This window comes from Perca fluviatilis, chromosome 2 (genome assembly GCF_010015445.1).
Source record: "Perca fluviatilis chromosome 2, GENO_Pfluv_1.0, whole genome shotgun sequence".
Lineage (NCBI taxonomy): Eukaryota > Metazoa > Chordata > Actinopteri > Perciformes > Percidae > Perca > Perca fluviatilis.
The window spans coordinates 33,371,475-33,390,618 of record NC_053113.1 but is presented as its reverse complement, the minus strand read 5'-3'; the positions used below and the strand labels follow the sequence as shown (position 1 = coordinate 33,390,618).

Genomic DNA, 19,144 nt, shown 5'->3' with positions numbered 1-19,144 from the left:
ATGGATGCAGTTTTACGCAAATCTGAGCCTCCCAGAACATTTGTGTGACCTGTGAAGCTATTCAGCACAGTCAAAACACCCCCACACACGGAGAGAGAAGACACAGTGACCTTGTATCTGTTTGTAGAGCTGTGAGCTCAGCAGCAGCTCACTGGCAGGCCTGGAAAACATATCAGAGTGAAGCTTTCCCAATTCTTCAATACACATGTCATGCTTTTTACTGTTGCTTCGCTTAAATCGCCCGAATACTCATAAGAGCTGGTATTTGCGTATCTGTGTGCGTGCTTGTGTGTGAACAGTAGGTTCTTATGTCAAACCAGGGAGTGAGGAATCGGCCGGTGAAAAGCCACCATTGTGCAAAACCGGGGAGAGCACTTATTAGATGAGGAATGGAGGGAAAGAGAATAAAGGAGAAAGAAGTATAAATAAATTAAGAGGTGACACATTTTAAAAGTCGTGGTAGCATACACTAGGGTAGAAATCCGTGGACATGCAGAGACACACACACACATCCACGTGTGCATCTCTTAACCACTGAATAATTTCTGGACACAAGAGCCAGCAATTTAGATGAGGATGCTCTCTGTTAGCGCAGATAATTAAATTCATCTCCCTCTGCTAATAAATTAAATACATTTTTCAAGGAAGATTTGAGGGCTCAAACTAGCACCCTGTTGCCATTGGCAGTGCTAAATCACCCTCTAGGTCTGTCAGATGAATGGTTGTAGTGCAGAGTGGAGGAGAAAATGTCTTTTTTCAGTGAGGGTTTTTCAGTGGAGGAAATTACTTGGTGAATTTCAGGAAAAACACAAATTAGCCCAGTTGTGTTCCTCCCAATCTAATTTGGACGGTGACGGCTTTGGCGCTCAAGGCCAGGAAATGAGGAAGGTGGTTATGACTGTCACTCATTCTCTCTCCCTCTCTCTTTCTCTCTCTCTCTCTACTCCCCTTCCCACATGTATCCTGAGTGTTAATGCAATGGAACCAGCAATTTTCACGTCATCATCATTATGTGGAAACTTGATTTGCCAGCCTCAGGATTTCATAAGATTAAGAGAGAACCTCTAGTGGGAAAATTGCCCAGTCATGCACACAAAAGGTAACAATAACACCCTATTCACGTCTATTCGAGTAAGTGGGCAAATCAAAGGAGCAGAAAGATTGTTTGTTTGTGGCCTTTCGCATGCAAGGTTTGCATTTCATTCACCCCAAACAAAAATAAAAAAGTCACGCCTGGAAGAGGAGCATCATGCAAACATGGAAACTGCGAACAAGACAGGATGTGATTGCTTCCTGCATTAAAGCGGCTCTGAGAATCCATCTACTTTACTTCCGATAAAGGAAGTACGTTTTAAGATTTACATGATAGCACATCAAATCCATAAAGACAAGAAGATAAGGTATAGAAGAAGAGCTATTGGTACAGTATGGATGATAAAAAAGGAGTTGTGTAGGAAAGGAATGAGAGGCAGAAGCATGTATTTACTACCCAATTCGCACCTCCACCCCTCAGTGGCATCTTCCACACCTTTGTAAATGGTTTATGGGGCTTCCATGATGACTGTTTTACCACACTAGGCCCACCCAGACACACACACAAGCACTCAACACCTACATGCTGTATACACAGATGACAGGAAGTTGTGTTGTCAGGCAGGTGTGTGATGCAGAGACGATGTCCTGCCTGCTAATCCAGCTGCAGGGCAGTGATCACTTTTGACTAGTGGCGCTTTATTCCTCTCGTATTATCAATGTGAAGTGCTACATTTGATTTTACCTAGGGCTGTGCATCCTGCCTATGCTCACAGTCCATTCAGTCCAGTTGCTAAGTTTGTAATTCAGTGTTCAAACGGTTATTGTTTAATCGATTTGTCGATCAACAGAAAATTAATTGGCAACTATTTTGATTACAGTTTGAGTCATTTTTTTAAGCCAAAATGCCAAACATTCACTTCTTTAGTGTGAGGATGTGTGGCTTTTCTCTGTTTTACATAAAAGTAAACTGAATATCTTTGGGTTTTGACATTTAAAGACATCACTTTGGGAAGATAAACTGGTTTTCAACATTTTACAGACTAAATGATTAATCAATTATTTGCGAAAATAATCAGCAGATAAATCAATAATTAAAATTGTTCGTTACAGCCCTAGTGTGATTGACCAATTACCAGTCTAATCAGTGATAGAAGCAATACATGTCACCCTGGCTTTCTCAGCTCACATTATGTAAAGGGGTAGAACAAGCTTGAATAGTCAAATTCAGTGCTGTGTTGAAACATTGCTCTTATCACTGCATGTCAGTAGCCTTTTGCAAAAGTATGTCCTTGTGGTGGTTATAACATTTTATTTATTTAAATCACAAATATTATCCAAAGTGGCAGCGTATGAATAGTTGTTCATTTTAAATCATTGTAGCGCGTATGCTCTGTGTTCTGCCTCATATATTTAAACAACTCTTAACTCTGATGCTGGATGTAAAATGCAAAAAAAAAAAACTCTCACTGTTTATGGCCTAGTTTAAACTGATTTTCTTTTTCTTTTTTTTCTTTCTTTTTTTTTTTTGGTTAGGCTATGGAACCTAATGACCTGTTAAGATAGTTAATCAACGAGTTATTAACAATTGCTGAAGATGTAACCCTGATTATCCAAGTCATTCCATCTCTAAGTTAAGTTATCAGAGAGTCTTCCAGTGTGGGAATTTACTTTTGTATTTGGAGGGAGTTTGTTAAACCACACATCAGCAGACAACCATCTAGCAGAGAGTGTGTGTGGGCTTGCATTCACAAACTGTTTGTGAAACTGAGCTATAAAGTTTATGGTGTTGCTGTTTGCCGCGTTCTGATTAAAAATGTCCCCTGAGCCTTCCTGTGTGTTCCACCTGGACCTCAGCACAACCCCCATTTTTGTTTTTCTCTCAGCACTCACCTCATGATGGGAGCAAACGGTCGACAATGCTCAGTGAACCTGCTGCTTCTGGTTTTCGTCTTTGCTTGGAGCAGCAGTTCTGTGGAGTAACGTGACTGACAGTGGGTCAGCTCTGTTGTATGAGTGATGTACATGTAAATAAATGTGTGCCTGCACTGTACCACACAGGCTGCTGTTGCGCCTGTAAAGCAATGAATTGAAACTCTCAAGTGTGTTCATTTGACTCTGCAGGCTATCTTTCAAACACACACATAGGAGCAGTGTGTGTGTGCTGGCAGTGCCAAGTGTGTCTTGTGGGCTCTTGTGTGGAGTGGGATTATGTTAATTTGTCCTTGGTGGAGGCACTCTCACCAACGCCTGCACACTATTGTCAGGAGAGACAGACAGAGAGAGAGGAAAGGAGGGAGCGAAGGAGTTGAGAAAAAGAGTGGGAGAGAGGTGAAGCTGTGATAAGCAATTTGGAGTGGGTAGAACAGAATGAACAGCAGAGAAGAGAGGCCTGAGGCTGATGGAGGGAAGTGGAGATGAAAGGAGAAAATAGGGATAATGAGAAAGCGAAATAAAGACAAACGACTGGTAAGGCTGAATCAGGTGAGTAAAGAAAACATGGGAATGTGAGGAACAGAGGTGGAAGATGTGTGGGGGAGTAAGTGAAGACGGGCGATAATGGGAAAGAGACGGATCAAAAGAGTAAGGATTGCTCATCTCGATTCTACTCTCTTTTTTGGTCATTTTGCCTTTATTTAATAGTAAAAGTAGAGATACAGAGCAGAAATATGGGTGAAGGTAGAGACAGAGAGGGAAATGAGGTCCCTGGCCACGGATGTTGCGGTTACATGGTATACTTCTTTAACCATTAGGCCATCAGACACCCCTTATAAGCTTTTTAAACCTTAAAATCTAAAATATTTAAACTCGTAGTTCTAGACCTTGGGGTCATGGCCCTTCAAGGTGTCCGAGTCACTGTGTGTCTGACCTTTTGCAAAAAAGTTCTTTGTGACAATAATCTGGGCTCTAATGCTTCTTTGCAGCAGTATGTCAGTGCTACAGAAAATTGTATTCCCATTCCCAATTTATCATAAACTGAGTCGCTCATTAGTTGTTTGCACCTCAGTTGGATGTGTTTACCTGCTATCAGCAAAGACGAGACATCCTATGTGGACTGGTGTGTGTGAAGTGCTGCCAAAGCTGAAGCTGCGCTGAGTTAGGAATTCAGGATTGGGAAGAGGCCCTGGAATTGTGTAATGTTGGGATTCTTGCAGATTTAAGCATGTGTGAAATGGCTATTACTGCTCTTCCTCCGGAGTTTACCATACGTAAACTTAATCCTGAGTGAGTACTGTATGAGAAGTAGGGGTGGCAGTAGCTCAGTCCATAGGGAGTTGGGTTGGGAACCAACCGCTCAGCCCACTCACTTTGACATTTCTCCATTTGTGCATGAATAGGTACTGAGCATGTGTGTGTATTTCAGGCGTGTAGTGTAGTGATTTCTAACGGAGTGTACGTTGTAATCAATAAAAAGTACCCTGTGTGTGTGTGTGTGTGTGTGTGTGTGTGTGTGTGTGTGTGTGTGTGTGTGTGTGTGTGTGTGTGTGTGTGTGTGTGTGTGTGTGTGTGTGTGTGTGTGTGTGTGTGTGTGTGTCGGAGTGCTCACTGGTTGTTAAGACAACAGCACCACCTGCTTGTGACTTCTGATAATGTCAACTTGTTATGATCCCTGCTCTGATATATCTTTTCTTTTTTGTCAGTACTTCAGCTGACTCCACACTTTGTATCAGAGCTTGTTAGGATAACACTGAAGCTCTTTTGCTAATTAAGAGGAGGCTGATGCTATCAATACGCTTGCACCTGTATTTTGGACTATCAAAAAGTGCTCGGGGTAACGTTGCTTCTATTTGTGCATACAGCTAATCTTGTGGGTGGGGGGGGTGAGGGGGGGGAGTTAGGCTGATGTAGCATGCCAGAAAGCTATATATAGGTACCTGGTGTTTGAGGTGCCATGATGACAAGCATCCACCTTGCAGGGTCTTTAAGGAAGACACCTAATCCCTACCAGCATGACTCTGACCTCGTTGTGAAACTACAAAATAATTCCTCAAAAAGATCATAAAAAGCTAACCATACTGTGGTAATGTCCTTTTGCAGGCCCAAAAGAATGAGAGGGAGTCTATCAGGCAGAAGTTGGCCCTGGGCAGTTTCTTTGACGATGGGCCAGGCATCTACACGAGCTGCAGCAAGAGCGGCAAACCCAGCCTGTCCTCCCGGTAAGAAGACCTCTGTCATACGTCTTTCTTAAATAATAAACATGTGACTGGTGGTTTTCTAATATTTTCTGTGGTCTCATAATTCTCTGAAGAAGGATGTAGCTGAAAGGCGATCATAGACAAAGACGTCAAGGGTGCATGAATTTAAGCGGTATACAAGAGCTAAAAAAAAACACACAGAAGGATATAAATCGGAAAGTCTAGAGTTACTGTCATAGGTACCAGTAAAGAAAGGACAAACAGGGAGGAAGTGAATGACAGGAAGCAAAAAGGATTTGTGCAGTGTGAATGAACCACATACAGTCAGCCCTTGTGGCACTCACTTCCCAAAACACACACAGACATTACTACCACCTCCTACACTAAACCTTACTGGAACTAGATGTTCTGTAAACACTCCAGTGCTCATTGTATTACTGTGATTTGAATCACGTGGATTTCTTAATAATGTAATGCACAAAGATGTCAAAGGTGCATGAATTTTAGCGGTATACAAGAGCTAAAAACAAAACACGCAGAAGGGTATAAATCAGAAAGTCTAGAGTTACTTTCATAGGTACCAGTAAAGAAAGGGCAAACAGGGAGATAAGTGAATGACAGGAAGCAACAAGGATTTGTGCAGTGTATGAGCCCTCACTTCCCAAAAGACACACACAGACATTACTACCACCTCCTACACTGTACCTTACTGGAACTCCAGTAGATGTTCTGTAAACACTACAGTGCTCATTGTATTCCCGTGATTTGTTTCACATGGATTTCTCAATATTGTTGCAGCAGATCGGTGACTGATTGTCATGCGTAATGCCTCATTGATGATTATGGGTAAATCGTTAAGATGACAGTAATGTGTTAAATACAGTATGATTGTCTGGGGTGGCAAAGTCATAGACACACTGTATTAGAACCAAACTGATACTGGATTTTTTGAGGCTGATGCCCACTATCTACTTAAGAATTTAAGAAGCAAAACTACCAATACCAAACGTCAGCCAATATTATTATTATTTTTATAAGGATCCCTTAAATTTCTTCTTTAAAGTATTTTGGAAAAAGAAATGCATAAACACCATCTCCAAGCCACACAATGTATTAGAAAACATACCCTCACACCTATGTGATGAGTGTATAATTACACCCCTTCAATTTTAAAGAATTGTGACCAAGATATGTACTGAGTGAGACAATTTATAGGTCAAAGATAAACTTGTCAGTGCTCTCTCATTCCAAACTATATATATATATATATATATATATATATATATATATACAGCTGATATAATATGATACCTTTATATATATATACCTTTATATATATATATATATATATATATATATATATATATATATATATATATATATATATATATATATATATAAAGGTATATATATATAAAGGTATCATATTATATCAGCTGCTGGTCGTCAGAAAAGTTAGTAATCTAATCTATTAAAATGGAGTTACAGGGAGGTTTTTGATGCTGCCTCTCCTGGGAAAAAAAACAATCGACCACTCAGGTCCAACTTTAATCGGGACTGATTAGATCTATGCTGTGTAATCAATCAGCTCTGTTTGTAATTACTGCATTGAATAAACAGATTATTGATCCACTGATGTGTGGATCTCTGATATTCTGCTGCTCCGTGGCACAATAACACCCCCACCGGTCCCAACCATATTGGATCAGATCTACCGGAGGCTTCCTGGATCGATCCATATTGAAGACAAGAGCAGAGATGATTAAAAGCACGAGCCTTCCTTAATGCTATCCTCAGCCGGCACTTTGCTCTGGTGATGAAGGCAGCTAGCATTTGCCAGGATCTTCTTTCTATTTTTCTTAATATTGTTTGCACTTTTTCCCTCTTTAACGGAAGGCGTAGTGCACACAGTTCAGTGTGCATACTCACAGCACTCTAAATCCTTTATTGAACTCATCATAATACAATAGGTCATATGTATTAGCAGCAGCGCTGTTGACATTGCTGTCTGTTTTGGCTCTGGTCCGAGTCAGTTACTGCAGAAAGAGGCAACACTGAACTGACTTGACTCTTATCTGCATTTATGTTAATAATAACATGTTGCACCCTGTTCGAATCTGTCTCTGCCTCTCCCTGCAGGCTGCAGAGCGGGATGAACCTACAGATCTGTTTTGTCAATGACAGCGGCAGCGACAAGGACAGCGATGCAGATGACAGCAAGACAGAGACCAGTCTGGACACACCTCTGTCCCCCATGGTAAGCACTGATGTCCACCCATGCACTTTGAAGCCCCCGCAGAGTTATAATAGTATTTCGCCAGAATTCAAGAATGAAAGAAAATGACTTTAATCGTGGAATCGCAATGAAATGTGTATTATGATATACAGAGTTGACGGTGTGAAAGTGTCAAAGATCTGATTGTGTGAAAGCGAGATTGAGGCAGAACAAGAATGAAAGCAGTGAAACGGGGGAGATAGTCATTATGAATCAGAGAGATAATCAGCGCTTCAGATGCTATATGAATGTCTTTGCTCATGTTTTCTGGCCTGTTAACCAATTCACGGGCAGCAAATGAGAGGTGAATTGGAATACGCTCACCATGGCCATGGATGACTGGCCACATTAACCTCATGTCACCCTGAGACACGTTTAACAGAAAGAGAGGGAGAAAGAGAGAGTTATCATTTCTTTGCATGTTCATCCGCACTCTCCTCACATCCCATTTGATGTACAATGACGTTCCTGTCAGTGTGTAAAATCTACATACCAAAATGCCAAGAATACATTAATTAAACATTCATCTTCTGACCTGGTCTTTCTTATCTTTCCTTTTCTCCCTCATTTCTTATTCGGTTCATTGTCTCCTCCATATTTTATTCCACCTTGCCATAATTTGTCCACCACGTCCTCCCTGCAGTCCAAGCAGAGTTCGTCCTACTCTGATAGGGACACCACAGAGGACGACTCTGAGTCGCTGGAGGACATGGACTTCCTGAGTCGACAGAAGAAGCTGCAGGCCGAGGCGAAGCTGGCTCTGGCTATGGCCAAACCCATGGCCAAGATGCAGGTGGAGGTGGAGAAACAAAATCGCAAGAAGTCACCAGTGGCCGACCTGGTCAGTACCACAATTACACAGTAATGCTGCCTTTGACCGTGACGATTTGTATCACTAAGGACAACATGTCCAAAACAAAAGGGGGAAACACCTTTCTTATTTTCCAAATGACTTCTGTATTCTCTGACATAACAGAATTCATGTAAATGTAATGGCCTAGGCCAAGAGTTATGTAGTTTTATACAGATAAGGTTAGCATGCAAATACAACACAAAGTTGATACACTGGAACCAAGAGATCCACTGATTTATACGACATGTAAGAGAAGAATTACTAGAACAAAGGCATATTTGCAATTTCCAGCTTTTGGTTTTACTTTAAATCAGTGTTTTTATATTAACAATTGATTACATTACTACTTGTATGTGAAGGGGGCTTCTCGTAATGATGAACTCACAGAGAATTATTCCCTGACTCTGCCGTTCCCCTCGGTTCTGTGGAGCTTTATAGCATCTTTCAGCTCATTGTTTAGGTTTTTCGGCCCACAACTTTACTGTTTTAGTTTATTCTCATCACTCTCATCAGTGTAGTTTTTGGCAGACAAGCAGCTGTTTTCATCAAAACAAAACACTCCCACAGAGTTAGTGACTAGCTGGTGAAGGACGTGGAACATTTAGCAGGTTAAGAGGCAGATATTTGTCTCAGGATTTGGTGGAGAGGAGAGTAAACATCGGACTTACATTCACGTATCAGCCAGAAACTCCAAATGAATGTTGTTCCATATCTGCTGGATGTGTAAATCGGAAAATGCTTGCTAAGAAGTTCACCATATTAATCAAAAGGTGATCATATTTTAGTGTTGTGTTTACAGCTTGTTTCCCCTGTCCACAAATGGCCCAAAATGTGATATTGCAGGTCAGGCCTGTGACATCATCAGCCTAATTCATGCAACTAAGCAATCAGCTGGCACACTTGGTATTTCCATACACCTCTACCTGCTCCTGATGATGGGTTTAAAGCAAAACCAAAAGCTTAAAACAGCAAGTATTCCTCATGTTGTTGTAGTAGGAGGAAATTATTAATCATATTATCACCTAAAAGGGGAACACCACCTAAATTAAGGATTTCAATATATTATTTCCATGGCCTAGGAAAGTTCAATCAACATGAGCTACTCTCTCTCAACGACAGAAACCAGAGAAGAAAGTCTCCAACTTGTGATGTCATCAAGTATAAAGTCTGGAGCTGCTCTGTAGACAATCAATGGGAGATTTTGTGGACCCACAGAATATTTGTTTTCTTTTTTATTCTATCAGTAATGTTCTCAGTTCTGAAACAGAAAATGTTCCCATATTCTAAGAACATTCCCCTGGGTGCTGTCAGTGTCATCTATTGTCTATAGAGCAGTTCCAGACTTAATACTTGATGACATCACAAATTTGAGCTTTAGCGCTCTAGTTTTTTGCATTTGGGAAAGAAGTTTTAATGTTAACTAATATTTTTGGACTGTCTTAGACCATAGCATGTATGCATTTTCAAAATGAGCGTAGTTCCCCTCTAAAGATGAGTAAGATAGCTAATTGTAGCAGAGAGCTATATGATATAAAGTAGAGCTTTTTCCTTTTTACTGTTTTAGAACAAACCTTCACATATGTTATGGTCAAATGTCTATCATTTGGTCCATTAGTCAAAGTGTATGCGAATAGATGGGTGGGTTGTGTGTCAGAAACGTATGAGTATTATATGGAAGCTATGGAAACGGGAAACATTTACTTGTGATGATGTCACAGGAATCCTCCTCCAACTCCCCCTCTGTTGCCTCTCTTCCTCTGCCCCCATTTAGAGGAAGGAAGGTGATGACGAGCCTGCTCATCATTTTTTCATCCATTTTTATCTGCCTCACTGCCTCACGCACACACACCCACACTGTCAGACTCACACACACAATATTTCCACACGGACTTGCAGGCAGAACCGCTTTACTTATTCAGAGAAGCGAGGGGCAGCTCAGCCGGGTCCATCTATAATTCATACACCGGAAAGCATTGCCTTCAGTGTTGAGGGATGTAGCAGTGCTCAGCAGTCAGAAGACATCACTGTCACATCTGGACCGAACACACAGTGAATATTAAGATGTATTAAGGCTACAGACGCCTGCTATGTCCACAACACCAGAGATCTATTAAACTGAAGCAGTTACATGTGCCAATTCTCCCCTGGAACAGTGATCCCTAACTAGGGGGTACTTTTGCAGTTGCCTGGGGTACATAGAAGTGCTTTAACTTCTGCCAACCTGAGTCAGTTGTAACACCTTAAAGCCATGTTTTGTCACAGAAATTGCATGAAATAGTTAGCTAAAAATAAAAAGTTATGTATTAACAGCTAAAAAGAAGTAAGTAGTGCATAAACAGTTAAGTTCAGTTTCGTTTATATCATATATACACGTAAAAAAAACAACAATAAAAAACAATGAGTCATTACTTTTGAAGGAGTGATGAACTGTGATGAACAAGTTTGCTGTAGATGTAGGCTGAATCCTTTGCTTATTACACCTACCCTTTTTACATTCATTATGTTGTGAAGTTCCTTTTAGATTTATAACCTGCAGCATTGTTGAAATAATGAGCTAAAACTGACGGAAAACAGCAATGGATAAATGGTAAAACTGTTATTGAATTATTTTTTTTATTCACTTAAAGTAATAGTAATAAAGTAATAAAAAGCTAAAACTAATGCATAAATAGTTGATATAATTAGCTGTAATTGATAGATAAACAGGGTTAAATAATAAGCTAAAAGTGAAAAATAAACAGTAGAAATAATAAGCTAATAATAGCTTATATAGTTAGCTGTGTGATGTTGAAAGATCTAGCTTTTGCCCCTTTTGGTAAATTGAAATTGACAATTGAATTGTATGAAAAAATGATTGTAACAATCCACTAAATACAGTATTTCATAAAAGCCACATTAGTTGGTCATTCCGCCAGACCGTGGAGAGGAAGGGTTTCACTGGATTTTTCATTTGATGGTTAAAAAGAAATTAGCGAGGAGCCCCTCACTAAAATGTGGGAATTTTGAGCCCTATATCCAGTGTGCCGTCGCCAGTTTTAGTTGAAATGAGCTTGTTAATTTTTGCCGTGCGTACATGAGTTTCAGAGTCTATTTGTCAAGAAATTTACATGATAAAGATTTATTGATTTTGACCTATTTTTTGACCTTAAGTAATTCTGTTCTTTAAATGCTCAATTTTTCAAAAGCGTATAAAGAGTTTTATGTTAAGTTTTCCTCATATGAAGTTTGTTCAAAGAGACAGCAAAATTAAAAATACACATATGTCATCAGATATCTGGGTGGAACCAATGAAAGACAGAGGAGATTGATCGTCGATAGCGGGCGCAGGCCCTATTGAAACTGAAGGGAATTATTATTTCTCGTACATTGCCTTTTAAGCGGCTATATCAAGTTCAATTGCGGTCTCATCAAAGTCTGGTGAAAATGTTCATATTTTGGGTTTGGAATAGGCGCACTAATGACGTTAGCGCCCCTACAAAAGTTTAAAAAATTTAACCCCTGCAGTGTGTTTTTAAGTTTAAGCTTCGGTTACGCGTAGCTAAACACACTGTAGGGGCTCCATTTCTTTTAACTTTGTAGGGCTTAGCGGCCACTTTTGTGCCTATTCCGGAAACCCTTAAAATACTGCATTTTCACCAGACTTGATGAGACCGCCAATTTTGGTGAGATTTTGAATATGCTAAGCCCCTCAAAAAGGCAATTAATTTGCAGGAAATAATAATAATTCCTTCAGTTTCAATAGGGCCTTCGCCGCTATCGACGCTCGCCTAATAATCTCCTCTGTCTTTCATTGGTTCCACCCCAGACATCTGATGACATATGTGTATGTTTTAATTTTGCTGTCCATAACTGCACTCAGTATGAGCAGAGCTTTCATTTGAGCCTAAAATTAAGGCTCTTTGACGATTTTTAAAAATTGACATTTAAAGAGCCAAAAATTGGCGGCCATCTTGAATTTAAAGGTCAAAAATAGGTCAAATCAATAAATCTTTATCATTTATGAATTTCTTGACCCAAATAGACTCTGAAACCATGTATTATGCAGCACTGTGGGCAAAACCATTAAAAAGTTCATTTCCAGCTAGGCTGACGGCAGCCATTTTGGATATAGGGCTCCCAAAACATTTCCCCACATTTTTGTGAGGGGCACCCTGGCTAATTTCTTTTTTTAACCATCATAGATGACAAATCCAGTGAGAAACAAACCTTTCCTCTCCACGGTCACGGAACTGCTATAGATGACCCAACTACATTACAATTAGTTAAAATTAACACATTTTTAACATGACGGGTGGTGTCAGCGAAGGTACAGTAAGCCAACTGTGTGCCTGTGTGCTGGAAGTGCCTACATCTGTACATGGAAGTACTGAGAGAAAGCACAAAAGTCATCGAGAGCAAATACGGGGAGAGATTTAGATTCTATGTAAAACCTCAGGTCTCTCCCACAAATTCATTCAGAGAGAAGTGTAGTTCCTCAATCTCATATCGAGTCATTGCTGGAGGTCTGTTCGCTGGTATTTCAACACATCGTCAATAGTTTGTAATTATATGTATGATAACAGAAACTCACACAGTGGTCAGCATTCTGGCTTGTTGAGTCAGGACCAACACCAATCTACAACCTTTGCACTGGCTTGGTCTCTGACATCACATTTCTCTCGATGTCACTCTTTAGTCACTTCTTGTGTGCATTTCAAGTCTCTCGAAACTGAAACTGACACATGGCAGTTTCAAGTACAGTTGCATCAGTGCCATTGTGAAAGCAAAAGAGGGGTGAGAAAGTTTCGAGAACTACGCACACAAACACTTGGCACATGTGCATGTTTTCTCATTGTGACTGGAGAACAAGTGGGAGGCAGAGATTAAATGTGTGTTAGAAGGAAAGCGAAAGAATGTAGACCGGTTGCACATTATGCTTTGTGATTGAATTGCATGTTGTGGATACACTCTGAAGTTGACTGAGAACATGGGGCAACTGCTGGTGGCAATGGGACTCATTAACACATACTGTATACAAAGCAAGCAGAAACATTGGAAATTATAAATTAAAGGAGAGACTGAAAAATAAAAGCAATGTTTGGAGTCATTTCTGCTCAGGTACTAGTCAATACAGTAATTGCCACAAATACAATTCTTTAAACTTTCAGGACGCTGCATTATATGGAAGACTTTCATTTTCACTCATAGGGAAATAATGTGTAAATTCTCACCCTTTATTGTCACTCCACCTTTGTCTGTGATTACATAATAGATGTTTCACTACTGTAGATGAATGGGAAGACTTGGGAATTTTCAAAGTACCAGTAAAAAGGAAAATCATACTATAAATATAAAAGGGGACATGAGGCCTGCACCGTTTTTTTATGGGTCTATGGGTAAAAGCATTCAGGAAGAGCAGCATCACTGCTGGCCTCTGCTGGACAGTGAAAACTTCACTTCACTGAGTTAATCTGCTGCTAATTTGTAATAAAGCACTGTCAACCCGTTTGTGACCAAACAGTAGTTTCTACTTGGAATCCCCTAACTTTACAATCTCCCTACACAGAGAGGTGAAAACCTCAAAGAAATAGTGATATTCCCTTTATGAGGGGTGCTACCATGAGAAGAAAAGAGACTAAAAAGCAGTCGTTTTTCCACAGAAAAAGCAACAAATCAAAAGCGACTAATCACAAATGTTTAGGTTAGCAGATCGAAGTTGCACATACTGTCAGTCAATCAAAAACAGCTGACTCTTTTAGTTTTGATTAATAATAAATCATTTGATTTGATTGCTCTAAATTCTGCTGATAATTAATGCCGTTGTTGCTTTTGACCAGATTTTAGCAAAGTGAGGGCTACAATCAGCAATTGTTTTCATTACTGAATAACCTGCTGATTATTATTTTTCAGTGGACAGATTCATTGTTTCTTAACTATTAAATGTCAGAAAATAGTGAAAAATGCCAATAGCTAGTTGTTAGAGAGAGAAAATCAGACAATGCTCACATCCGACAATCTGGCACCAGTAAATGTTTGCCATTTTTGATTGATAAATGATTTAAACGATTGATTGATTGATTGATTGATTGATTGATTGATTGATTGATTGATTGATTGATTGATTGATTGATTGATTGATTGATTGATTGTTGTTTAGTCAATACAACTGAACTTTATAATGTAGATGCAGTGAAAGACATTTCTGATTTCAGTCTGATTCTTATTTATTTAATGATATGTCTGTGAATTTCACATGGTAATAGGTCCATGAGTTTACAATAATATGCAGTATCTTTTTGTTGCAGGAAATAAATCGTTTGACACAATGTCTTTAAAGGGAAGTGCATACAAAAACATATGCATATAAAAACAACACGGCAGAAAATGAAGTGTGTAGCTGAACCTTGTTTCAACCTCCAGATAGAATAACCACAATGTCTAAGTTTTTTTTTTCTTCATGTAACCGTGTTTCTCTGTGTGTGTGTGTGTGTGTGTGTGTGTGTGTGTGTGTGTGTGTGTGTGTGTGTGTGTGTGTGTGTGTATTTCGGCAGCTTCCGCACATGCCCCACATCAGTGAGTGTCTAATGAAAAGAAGCCTGAAGCCCACCGACTTGAGAGATATGACGCTGGGGCAGCTCCAGGTTATAGTCAATGACCTGCACTCCCAGATTGAGAGTGAGTTCACCACAAACATGCATACATTACAGTACATACACACATACACCTCTACTTTTAACTGCAGAAATGAGCAAGCGAGCAAATGGGGGAAAAACATGCACATGCATACTGACCGTTGTCCCTTTTTTAGTGGATGTGAAAGTGCTTTTATATATGATAGTCAGTTCAAAGAATTGTACCAGTTAACAGCTTCCCCTAAGCATTTACTGTCACTGCACTGTACAGATCATTGATCCTGCTACTCAGGGATGAATAATTTCACATTTTACATTAAACAGATCCAAAAATCCCCAAGAGTGCCAAAATCATGAGCTACTTTTAAATTACTAAACAGACTTTCCCTTCAAAATCTCTTTTGTAGCTGCTTCATATTTTCTGGCAAAGCCGAGGGAACAATAGCTGAAACATTTGATGAGAACGACCACTAATGTGTGACTGTCAGACTGCCTATTCTCAGATTTCGATGGCTTTGTGAGGTCATTTTTCTTTGAACTCATAGTGGGAGATATATACAGTATATCATGTAGGTTTATTGATAAGGGTCACAATAGAATATGTGTTATGGTCAACTGTGGTTATTCTGGGGTTTTAAGTATTTCCATATTGTAAATATGACAAATGACAAATTCCTGTTTTTTCATAATGTAGTGATACGTCTGTAGCCCAACATGATTTTAATATTATTCCTCGAATTATCTTCCACTCCAGGTCTGAATGAGGAGCTTGTACAGTTGCTGCTGATTCGGGATGAACTACACATGGAGCAAGATGCCATGCTGGTTGACATAGAGGACCTCACCAGGTGATGAGGCACTTACTGTAATAAGGATCTAATCTACCAGATTTACCATCCATTTAGTTCCTATCTGATGTATAAGAGGAAAAAAAACTCCTTCATTTAAAGAATAAGGTTGGAAAGAAAAAGTCTACATTTTGTTATTGTCAGAAGCCCCATGAAAAAAAGTCCATAAGAAGAAGTCCATCTCTCAATACTTTCTCTCTCTCTTACCCCGTCTGGGCTGAGCCCATTTGTTTCTACTGAAGATGTAAATATTTAAACATAAGTACCAAGTGTGTAGTTTAATTAAAATTAAATTAGTTCAAAACAGCTGGGCACTGTAGTTTTTAAAAGAGATAACATTGCCAGACTCAGGATATACAGTCAATGCAGAAGAAACAGAGATATTGTCGTTTTTTTATTCCACACCTTTCTTCCTTGTCAAAACCTTGTGCATACATTAACCAAAATGCAACTCGACCACCAACAGTTCAGTCAGGTGTATTATGCTAGTAACGGCTAATGTAGCCTTGAACCACTAACAGAGATGCAGAGCAAAGATGAGGAATGGGCTACCCATAGGGTGACCATATTTTGATTTCCAAAAAAAGAGGACACTCGGCCCGGCCTCGAGACACAAATTCAGACAGGCTTCTCAGAGGTTAATGAACATGCTTCATTATCCCTCAATTGTGCAAAAATAACTTCTGTAATAAAATATAATCTGAAACAACCTGTAACAAAATAATAGCTCTCTTTTAAAATAAATAAATAATATGAAATAATGTTCTAAATATGACCTCTTCGGTGTTAGAAGATCCAGCTTCAACAAAATATCTCTTAATACCTTTTCAATGTAATAAGATAAATAATAAAGACACTGAAACATATGTGCCAGCTTTGCACACGGTGCACTGGCCGCCTCCCACTTGTCCGGTCCCGACCGGGATGGTACATGGGACATTTTTTTTTGCAGTTCAACTGTGAGTCTTGTTTCATGGTTCTGCGGAGGCTCCACGCAGAGCTAATTGCCGTAGCCTACTTAGTGGACTGATACTTGTGCGCTGGTGTGCGCGTCAAGCCGGCGTGTGTGGGGGGGGGGAGTGCATGGTGTAATAGAGCGAGGGAGAAGTGACAGAGTGATGAAGTGAGAGAGTGATTATCTTCAGAGTGAGTAGTGACGGCGAGCGAGTACGACTCTAGTCATAGTGAGAGAAACAAAGCGTCTCCCCTTGTGTTTTCTGACCACGGTGGGAAATCTTTAGCAGGAAACGCTTCGGCTTTTTGTGTTCAATGCTGCTCCGCTGTCTGCTCTGGTCCCTGTGTATGTATGTGCGCGTCGCAGAGCCGCCCACAAGGCAGCCTCTCGGGAATTACGTCACACAACAAAGTACCATAGTATTGTGTGCAAAGCGCCAGTTAATTTAAGGACACGCTTAATGGTCCCATGAAAAAACAGTAAAAAACTGACATTTTCATGAATTTATAAAAGACAAAAACCGGACGCCACGGACAGTACGTAAAACTTGTAGTCTTCAACCCTAGTTGATGCTGACTCACATGGCATCACTCGAGGCGATTTATCAGACGAACAGAACAGAACAATATATAACAGTGTGGCTCACTCATGTGTTTTGTTTTATAGTTTAATGTCTAATATTATTTGGACAACAACGGAGGTATATATTGCACAAAGGGATAAGCTACACTAAGCTTTCGCTACACACACAATTTAGTGAGTAGGATCAATTCATTTTTGGTTTTGGGCTTTTTTTTAAATGTGTTCACAAAAAGGGTTACACTTTCGTTGAAGGTATCTACATAAGAGTGACATGACACTGGCATGAACATAAAACAAATAAAATATAAACATTATAAACAAGTCAGGGTTAGGGTTAGGGTTCATGTGTCATGACTGTGTCATTACAGTGTCATGTGTTCATGTCAGTGTCATGTCACTCTTATGTAGATACCTTCAAGTAAAGTGTTACCACAAAAAAAATATCAACAGACTTATCCTTTAAGTGACTGTATGTTCCTTTTTTCTTTTTTCCAGGCATGCTGAGAGCCAGCAGAAACATTTGGCTGAGAGGACCCTATCTAAATAAGATGCCCGTCCCTGTTCCACCTTGCTCCCCTTTGCCAAGCTAAGCTCCCGCTCCAAACCAGAGCTCCCTCCCTCCCCCCCCCTCCCCCCCGGCCATTCCACCTCTGCCCTGTGTCGTTCCAAATCCTTCCCGCTTGTCCCAAGTATTTTGCTCCTTGCTGCTTCCCCGTCTCCCCATGTCTCCCTTTGTGTCCAACCCACTGACTCCAGTGGTAGCAGCAGCAGAGGCAGAAGGCCCCCTCCCCCCCCCCCTTATTCATTTGCTTCTGTGGTTTTCTCCCAGCACTAAGGACGGAGGAGCACTTCCTGCTTCCTGGGAGAAGAGGAAACTGATTGTGTGTTGTCATGGATTCTGTCCCCAGCTTCCTGTGCAGTGATCGGCCTTGCTTTGCTATTGTTTCTTTTTAACTTTCTACATTCGCCACTAAATTATAATTGTCAAATGCAAAAAATTGTGGGAAAAAATAAAATAATAGTGAAAAATTTAGTAGAAAGTCAGTCATGAGAAAAAAGAAACAACATTGAATAAAAACAAATGACGGAAACTAACTTCTTCAGACCATTTTAAGTTGGACAGTAATTTTAAAGTATTTCAAAGTCGACCTGTTTTTATTCTGCACAAATGGTAGTTTTCAACTGAGAAATGTTTATTTGAAGGTGCTAAAAGAGTGTAAAGGAAACATGCCTGCCTTGTAGTGGAGTCGTAGCTTTTGGTAATACGTTCACTCTAATTGCTCTTCAACATTTTGTGAATGTTGATTTTCTGACACGAGTCATTTTAAATGAATAAGTGTGTTAATATCGTTTTCATCCTACTGTAATCAGAAACTTTATTTGAGGGAAGAAATGTTTATGTACAGATATGTAAAATAAAGAATAAACTTTGTTTCATATATGTTGGTTTGTTGTGCAGTATGTTGGGATAAGATTGAAAAAAGATAACTTCAAGTAGGTAAATAACAAAGGATGAAAATGAATGTATGTGCAGCTGCTGTTGCTGGTCTTTGAAATGAGCTTTTATTCTTTAAAATGAACTTTCTAATGGAAATATGACTTTTTTACTTTTTTCAACATACTATACTATGGCTTTTTAATGACTTTTTCAGCATACCATACTTTGACTTTTTTATAACTTTTCCACATACTATGCCGACATACTACATAAATAGTATGATTTTATTATGAATTTTTTCGACATACTATGACTTACTGACTTTTTTAAAAAATACTATACTATGACTTATATTTGATATACTTTGATATTTTTATGACTTTTTGCGACATACTATACCATGACTTTTTTGAC

General features: G+C 39.6%; 1 protein-coding gene across 6 annotated transcripts in view; it reads left to right on the top strand.

The window, feature by feature from the left end:
- The window catches only part of schip1 (schwannomin interacting protein 1), a 240,002-nt gene extending 221,269 nt beyond the window's left edge, over window positions 1-18,733 (top strand). For 5 of the 6 annotated variants that reach the window (XM_039824741.1, XM_039824760.1, XM_039824751.1 and 2 more), the window contains 6 exons: window positions 5,071-5,189; window positions 7,308-7,425; window positions 8,087-8,284; window positions 14,827-14,950; window positions 15,662-15,755; window positions 17,788-18,733. In XM_039824741.1, the coding sequence (XP_039680675.1) occupies window positions 5,071-5,189; window positions 7,308-7,425; window positions 8,087-8,284; window positions 14,827-14,950; window positions 15,662-15,755; window positions 17,788-17,839 (705 nt within the window). In that variant the 3' untranslated portion in view covers window positions 17,840-18,733. Of the gene's footprint in view, window positions 1-3,355; window positions 3,517-5,070; window positions 5,190-7,307; window positions 7,426-8,086; window positions 8,285-14,826; window positions 14,951-15,661; window positions 15,756-17,787 lie in introns of those variants that run through there. The other variant, XM_039824779.1, reaches the window with a different exon arrangement.
- Window positions 18,734-19,144: the final 411 nt, after the last annotated feature.